Source organism: Pistacia vera, unplaced genomic scaffold (assembly GCF_008641045.1).
Source record: "Pistacia vera cultivar Batoury unplaced genomic scaffold, PisVer_v2 Contig551, whole genome shotgun sequence".
NCBI lineage: Eukaryota > Viridiplantae > Streptophyta > Magnoliopsida > Sapindales > Anacardiaceae > Pistacia > Pistacia vera.
This window is the reverse complement of record NW_022196392.1, coordinates 219,496-228,455: the sequence shown is the minus strand read 5'-3', so window position 1 is coordinate 228,455 and position 8,960 is coordinate 219,496. Positions and strand designations below refer to the sequence as shown.

The 8,960-nt window shown below is 36.7% G+C and overlaps 1 protein-coding gene across 1 annotated transcript; it reads left to right on the top strand.

The window, feature by feature from the left end:
• The first annotated feature begins 1,919 nt into the window (after positions 1–1,919).
• On the top strand, positions 1,920–2,883 carry LOC116108020 (pentatricopeptide repeat-containing protein At5g46100-like). The gene is made up of 2 exons (XM_031394305.1): positions 1,920–2,204; positions 2,770–2,883. Exons 1-2 carry the CDS (start codon positions 1,920–1,922, stop codon positions 2,881–2,883), a joined length of 399 nt encoding a protein of 132 aa, XP_031250165.1.
• The last annotated feature ends 6,077 nt before the right edge of the window (positions 2,884–8,960 follow it).

Here is an 8,960-nt window from a genome sequence, read left to right as displayed (position 1 = left end):
TAAGTGGAATTATGTTTTATCTTTGTTATTACTTGTGTGTGTTTGTTTATGTGCAATGCAGTCTATAGACGTTTGCATGCTTGTGTTTCCCACTTTTACCTTTTATTTTCTTGCTCCTTTGGGTTAAATGGCAGCGCAAGGTAGTAATCAGATTTTTGGGGAGTCTAGAGTGCCACACTCTGCTGCTAATAAACATGGTGATAACATTCAACAAAAGGGGAGAAACACATTTGCAATGCCAAGGAACTCAGACCACTTGGTGTCCCCTCAACAAATCCAAAAGTCGAGGAAGTGGAAGATGAGAAGCTGAAGTCAACTAATGAGTTCAGAGAAATGTTCCTTAAGAAGTAAGGTTTGTTCCTGGGGTTACATGTTACATGTTAAATAGAATAGTACAGTAATTGACAAACTTCTATTTCTTATCAAAGACGTAAGGTTTTACCTTAATATGTTTCTGTAAACATAGTTATGACAAAAGATACCTCTTTAAGGACAAAAAATATATGCACCATTGAGATCAATCTATATCAATACCCTTCTTGTAAATTTTCTTCCAAATATGTCAAAGTTTATACCCATTTTATTCAAAAGGGTAAAGTTCTAATATGTTTCTTGTGGAACATATATTTCATCCAATTTGTGATGAGGATAGCCTCAATACCTTACCTCAAGATTCAGAGAAATTTTAGCCAATTAGATGGCAATCAAGTTCCTTTTTATGTGACAAATGACCAATTGTATAGGATCCATCAAGATCATGAAAACTATTATGGGTTGGTGGTCCATTCTTGGTCTAAAATAACATTGATTACTCACAGTGCAACTGTTAGGTTCTTTGCTTTTATGTACCTATTGATTCTATTCTAGCGGAGAATCCATTTTACTATTTGTCATAGACGAAAATCCTAATGCAGAAAGATGGACCACTAGAGCAATATTAAGTTTGTGTACTGAAACAGCAATGGCCTTGCATCTCATGCTTGTGGAAAATGTGAAAAAATGTCTTTGGTCTAGAAATTGTTTGAGGAAGAATATGAAGAATATCATCTGTATGCTCGCCTGATTAAAATTTCCACACACATATATTCATTTTTGTTGTCTGTTTTGAATGAATATCCATATCTCATATGATTATGTTTGTTTCACTTAGACTGTTCATGATTCAATTGGATTTTTTCATAAAATTTCTTGTAGAATCGAGAATGAGGTGCTGGCTCACAGCTCATACTTACAAACTTTCTCTCACAACCCCGACGTAGTAGTTCGTAAATGATCAACTCATAATTGGATAGGCGGGATCCACTGCGAGCAAGCGGGACCTATTTGCGAGCAGACTAATTACGAGCTGTCACATTGAGGTTGTGAGAGAACGTTTGTGAGATTGAGTTGTAAGTGTCGTATTGCCTGATTAATTGTGTCATGTATATTCTTTTTTAATTTCACAATTTCTTCAGAAAAGCATGAAAAATCTCGTTAAAAACATTTGAGCAAAAGTCCTTACATAATTTGGATATGGATTATGAATTCATAAATAGATGTATAAAATACTATATCATTTGAAATCATGAATGTTTTTACCTTTTGAATAAAGGCAGATTTTAGTTCAATATTGAATTTGACCAAATCCATAATTAGGTTGGATTGTGTTTAATACAATTTATCTATTTGAAGCTGTCAAGCGAGGCGAGGCCAATTGCTCGTGAGTAATGATGATTCAAAGGGGTTTGCAGCCTAATGTGGTGACTTTTAATTCAATGATAAATGGGCTTTGCAAGGAAGGGAAGATAGAAGAAGCTAATGGGTTGTTGGAATTGATGATTCAAAGAGGTTTGCAGCCTCATGTGGTTACGTTTACTACAATGATAAGTGTGCTTTGCAAGGAGGGGAAGATAGAGGAAGCTAATGGGTTTTTGGAATGGATGATTCAAAGAGGTTTGCAGCCTATTGTGGTTACGTTTACAACAAAGATAAATGGGGTTTGCAAGAAAGGAAAGACAAAGGAAGCTAATGAGTTGTTAGAATTCATGAGTCAGAAAAGCTTGCAGCTTAATGTGGTGACTTTTAATACAATGATAAATGGGCTTTGCAAGGAGGGGAAGATGGAGGAAGCTAATGGGTTGTTGGAATTAATAAGTCAAAGAGGTTTGGAGCCTACTGTGGTGACATTTACTACAATGATAAATGGGGTTTGCAAGGAGGGGAAGATGGAGAAAGCTAATGGGTTGTTGGAATTGATGAGTCAACGAGGTTTGCAGCCTAATGTGGTGACTTTTAATACAATGATGAGTGGGCTTTGCAAGGAGGGGAAAATGGTGGAAGTAATGGGTTGATGGAATTGATGATTCAAAAAGGTTTGCAGCCTGATGTGGTACTTTTAATTAAATGATAAATGGGCTTAGCAAGGAAGGGAAGGTGGAGGAAGCCAATGGGTTGTTGGAATTGATGAGTCAAAGTGGTTTGTAGCCTAATCTGGTGACGTTTAATACAATGATTAGTGGGTTTTGCAAAGAAGGGAAGACTAAGGAAGCTAATGGGTTGATTGAATTGATAATTCAAACAGGTTTGCAGCCTAATGTGGTGACTTTTAATTCAAAGACAGATGGGCTTTGCAAGGAAGGGAAGATGGAGGAAGCTAATAGGTTGTTGGAATTGATGAGTCAAAGAGGTTTGCAGCCTAATGTGGTGACTTTTAATTTAATGATAGATGGGCTTTGCAAGGAGGGGAAGATGGAGGAAGCTAATAGGTTGTTGGAATTGATGAGTCAAAGAGGTTTGCAGCCTAATGTGGTGACTTTTAGTACAATGATAAATGGGCTTTGTAAGGAGGAGAAGATGGAGGAAGCTAATGGGATGATGGAATCGATGATTCAAAGAGTATTGTAGCCTAATGTGTTGACTTTTAATTCAATGATGAATAGGTTTCGCAAGGAGGGGGAGATGGAGGAAACTAATGGGATGATGGAATTGATGAGTCATAGAGGTTTGCAGCCTGATGTGGTGACGTTTAATACAATGATAAATGGGCTTTGCAAGGAGGGGAAGATTGAGGAAGCTAATGGGTTGTTTGAATTGATGAGTCAGAGAGGTTTGCAGCTTGATGTGGTGACGTTTACTACAATGATAAGTGGGCTTTGCTAGGAAGGGAAGATGGAGGAAGCTAATGCATACTTGAAATAGATGATGCAAAGAGGTTGGCACCCTAATGTGGTGACTTTTACTACAATGATAAGTAGGCTTTGCCAGGAGAGGAAGATGGAGGAAGCTAATAGGTTTTTGGAATTGATGAGTCAAAGAGGTTTGGAGTCTAATGTGGTGTTTTTTACTACAATGATAAATGGGCTTTGCAAGGAGGGGAAGATGGAGGAAGCTAATGGGTTGTTGGAATTGATGAGTCAAAGAGGTTAGCAGCCTATGATCTAATCTTCTAGTCTTGACCTTTATAAGGACCCATAGGTTGATTTGGTATCTTTATATGTTGCATCCTTCGATCATATGTCTTGACATATACCCCTTTATATTATATTCAATTTTTTTTTATTTTATTTTTTTTTTTTTTTTGCTTATTTCAATTTGTTATTGCTCACCTGAATTCTAACTCTAATTGTTTTAACTCTTCTTTTGCAATGAGTTCTGGATATTCTGAGAGTATATACCATGAGGCAAAGATGGCACTTGATACTTTTTGCAAATATCTGCCACTAGGTGTTTAACCGTGAAGGAAAATTTTAAAAAGCCATTGAGGAAATGGACTTTTTTTTTCTTTTTTTTAAATGTTGTTTTACCAAAGTTAGCGATTCTTAGCTTTTACCCTTAGTCGCTTAAGCGATTTGCGATTCCTTAAGCGATTTGCGATTGCTTAAGCAATTTATGGTCTCGCTTAAGTGATTCTTCGCTTTTACCCTTAGTCGCTTCAGCGGTCAAGTCCGAGGCAGAATCAAGATTTGCCTAGATGCACGATCGCTTAAGCGATTTATGGTCTCGCTTAAGTGATTCTTCTCTTTTACCCTTGGTCGCTTAAGCGATTCTTCACTTTTGGCATTGGTTGCTTTCGCGATTATTGATCGCTTAAGCAACCAAGGCCATTTTTCTTCTTATCTTGCCAAACTTTTGATATTGACCACGTTTGAGTGAGAAATTATATTTGTATTGTGGGTGAGCTCTATATTCAATCATAACCATCCATATTTGTGAAATAAGGTACGTTTCTACTAACGTGCCACACTCGTGACTAATTCAGTAAATTGATTGATTGATTGATTGCCTTGATATGACAATGATGTTGATAATATTTATTTTGTTTGTCTTGCTTCTTTGGGTAGCAATCAGTTTCGTACAGAGATAATATGCAAAATTTTACTAATTTAAACCCTTTTTAAAATTGATAAAAATGAAAATTAATTAATTTGATTTAATACATTATAAAATGTGATTTATTCAAGGTAACAATAAAATTTAAAACATAAAAAATTGAAAACAACAACTCTTCAACGGTTGGCCTTGGCAGCTCTCTCAATTTCATCATTCTTCTTAATGACATAGCTAGAAATACAAGGACATAAAATCAGTTTAATACACCACAATTAGTTTAAGCGATCCGAACCTAATTTTTTGGATCTACACATGATCGATTCTGGCAACTACTTCTCTTGTGGCTAGGTTGCTTGCAAATTGAGCACTTATTCATTCTCTGGGGAACCTCAGAGGTTGATGGAATACGCTTAACTCTTTTTCTCCCCTTTTCTGTCTTCTTGAATGGCAGATGGATGATAATGTGAACCAACTCTGGCGGCACCACCCACTGCTCTTCTGGAGGAACTTGATATATCGTTTCTGAATAAGCCAGCATGTAGTGACTTGCCATAGAGAGAGGGGAGCAAAGTTTCATGTAAATTTTTGAACCGAAATTCGGCTTCCGTTGATGTTTCAGTGCTACTAGTGCATGAGGACAAGGTAAACGTTGAATGTCAAGCACTTTACAACTGCAAGTTTTACTAAGAAGGTTAATTAGGGCATCCAGACCATAGCCGTGCACGGTGAACTCTTAAGCATTAAGAGGATAGGCAAACAGTGCATTTGACAGTTCCATACGTTCTCACAATAATTTTTCAGCTGACGGAACAAAAGTTGTGGTGAAATTATCTGACTCCATACGACGCTCATGGAACCATTGTGACAATGTCCTCTGGATTGCATCAAAAAGGGCAACTATTGGAAATTCTCTTTCCATTAACAACTTCGAATTTATGGACTCAACTATGTTCGTGGTCATGACATCACACCTTCTTCCAAGAAAGAAAGCTCTACTCCATCACTCGAAACCAATATCATGCTCAAGATACTTAGCAATTCTATCATCCTTGATTCGGATTTGTCGGAAGTGCTCCTCGAACTCATCAACTCGATAAGTTTTTGCAGCCATGCAGTATGTCTGAAGGAGGCCAGCATACTTAAACTTTTGTTTTATGTTCTCACCAAGGTGTCTCATACATAATCTGTGATGTGCTTGAGGGTAAATAGTGGCAATCCCTTTCTTTATAGAGTTGTGCCTATCAGATATTATGCACAACTCATCACTGTCAGGCACTATCATACGTAATTGCTAAAAAAATGTAACGCCCACATCGCGGTACGTAACTTTACGTATTCCCTAATACCTTTAGTTGAATTTTGTTAAAGGTATCTTGAACAAGTGTGAAGAAAATGCCTTAAAATTTCATTAAGGGTAAAATGGTCTTTTCACTCATAATTAGTTGAAAAAGTGGGGAGTGAAAAGAGATAGAATTTCGTGAAGAAGTTAATAAAAATGAGGACGTTATTGTAATTGACTAAGGGACATAGATGGAATTTCATAGAAAGTGTATGGGCAAAATAGGAAAGTAGAAGTAATAAATGAGATATTTTGAGTTCATTCTTGAAAACTCTATCATTCTCTACTCCCTCACACGCCACTTTCATCTCCAAATTCTCTCATTTTCTTCATCAAATTTCCAAGGCAATTTAAAGGATTTTTGGTTGGATTTTGGTAGATATTCAATCCTAAGCATCCAAAGGTAAGAGATCCTGCAATAGGATGTGAGATTAATTTTTAAAGTGTTGAATTCTTATAGTTATATGCTTAGGGTTTAAGAAGAAGAGAAGATCTACCCAAAGAGAGAGTTTCTAGTGTGGAACTATCCAAGATCAAGGTAAGTAAATCCAACCCTAAGTTTGATTTGAGTAAGTTTGTAGAGATTTGTACATGTATGTATGTACTTATGTTTTTGAGAAGTTTTGATGAGATTGATACTTGATAATAATTAAAATTCAGCCATGAGAATGTAGACTTTGCCTATATGGTGATTGATGGAAGTTTGGTTGAATTTAGAAAGAGTTTGAGTAGACTTTATGGAGTGTAGTTTCCTGGTCAGGTTTATTGTTGATTTAATGGAGTTTTGCTCTAAATATTGGTGGCTTCAGAAAGAAGTAGAAGTGTAGCCATTTAGAGTTTGAGTATGCATTCAATTTGTTTGATGAAAATCCTAAGAGAAAACATGTTACCATGGTTGCCCTGTCATAGCTGTGACCTTCTGAGTGATTTTTGGGCATCTTACTGATTGAACTGAGTTGAGACCTAAACATAAAAGTTGTAGCCCTGTCTCTAAGCTTTAAAACAAAACCAAGATCGTAGCAATCCAATGTGTATAACTCGAGATATTCCTTCTTGAATATGACATGCAGAATGACTACCTCAAAATATTTTTTAGTCTAATAATCTATGATTGATTTCAAGTATGGGAATGTTGTTAGTAGAAATACTAGTTCTCTAATGATATTTTTATATGCCATAATGCATTCTCACATTTGCATTTAGAAAGAATAGCAAAGAATGAGCATATTTCCATGCACATACACATGGGTGAGAATAATAAAGAATAAGGAAAAAGAAAGAAAATAATTAATTATAAAAAGATAAGAGAAGAGAAGGTTGTTGCGATGGGGAACCCGTGAGTGACAGAGAAGAATAGTCCCACATACACACCGCCTTCAGTGAGCGGCCTCAGAATCAGAAAGAAGTAAGTTTACAGTTCGTTGTAAGTGTACAGTTCGTTAGAAGTGTATGTGGATGAGAATTGTACCAACATAATTTACCTACATGCACGCCGCCTTTAGTGAGCGGCCTCAGAATTAGAAAGAAGAATTATACAGTCAGATAGAAGTGCATGTAGATGAGGATTGTACCCACTCACATGGCCAGGGTTCCGAATCCATGCCTCAACCGAGTCTGATCAACATAGAAAGAAAGAATAGAAAGAAAACAAAAATAGAACACAAAAAGAACAGAACGGAACAGAACAGAAAGAAAGAATAGAACACAGAAAGAAAGAACATAATAGAAAGAAAGAAAGAATAGAAAGAAAGAACAGAAAGAAAGAAAGAAGAGAAACAAAAAATAGAAAAGAAATTGCATTCTTTATGCATTTATGCACATGCATCATGGCATTCATATTATTCAGAATTAGTTTCTCCAATTGTGCTTACATGTTAGTAAGTGAGAAACAAGAATAGAGAAAGAACAGAGAGAAAGAACAGAAAAAGAATAGAGAAAGAACAGAGAGAAAGAATAGAAAAGAACAGAGAAGAAGAGAGAAGTGTGATGTAAGGAAAGAATTCAGAATATGAGCAACTGAGATAGAAGGGTAGCATAGCGGGTTTACTTACTAAGCAATTAGTGCTCACCCCGTTGTTTTCAATGTTTTTGCGGGTAGTAGATGAGATGCGGTCGCTTGGAATGTCAAGATACAGAGGGTTGGGCAACACTGTCGAGCTTCTTGAGAAATTTATTTAGACTATGTATAGTTTTGTATATATAAAGAAAAATTGGGCCCATTATTTTATACTCATCTACATGTATATTTTTGTAATATATATATTTCTTGAGTTTTACTGTTTATTTTACGAGTATACTAGCTAGAGAGAGAGTCATTACAAAAAACCAAGTCCACGACATGTCGTTCTCAGAGTCAACCGCACACCATGCAATGGGATATGAGTGATTCTCGTTGTCCTGTGCAGTGGCCACCAACAATTTACCTCCATACTTTCCCATCGAAAAGAAACCATCAACAGCCAACACCTTTCTCATGTTTACAAAACCCCTTATAGTAGAACCGTAAGCAACAAAAAAATATTTAAACCTCATATTCTTGTCCCATTTCAAATCCGTCTTGCTATCTCGGTTTGTCAACTCAAGCATATAACGGTATGCTTCTAATACTGCGTACCCGTACTCCAACGTGCCCCTCACAAAATCTTGTGCATGTTGTCTCCCTTTCTAGCATTTCCAGTAACTAACAACACATCCCAACTCTATGCGCACAAATCTCTGAATGTCTTTAGGAGATGGACCTTTCCCTTCAACAAACTGACTTTTGACAAATTGACCAATAACATCAGTGGAGGTTTGTCGATGCTCACCTGAAATATGTCCCAAACCACATGTGTGCTCACGGGAATATTTGCTAACAATAATTTTTTTGGACTTCACCAACCGTCTAGAATAAACCCATCACTTGCACTTTCGGTCACGACATGCAACTGTCACTACTGATGAATTTAACTTTTTGGTGATGAACTCAAAATTACCTCTCACGGCAACAAGTTTTAGCTTCCTCACCACTTCCTCTTTGTTGTCAAATAAATACCCTATGTGCAACTCCAATCCATCAGTAAAAACATGAAGTGATTCACTACTACCTGCAATTGCCCCTTCTGAACCTACATAAAGGACCATAGTGTTCTCTTCCTCACAAACTACACCTTCTACATAATCTATATTTAAAGGAATCTCTACATCTGTGGGAACATGTACGTGATCTTCCTCCTCAACATTCTCATTCTGCCGCACATGACCAACCTCTTCTACAGTGTCCTCCTCACCACCTACTCTTGATTTTTCAACTAAGAAATCAATGCCCTCATAT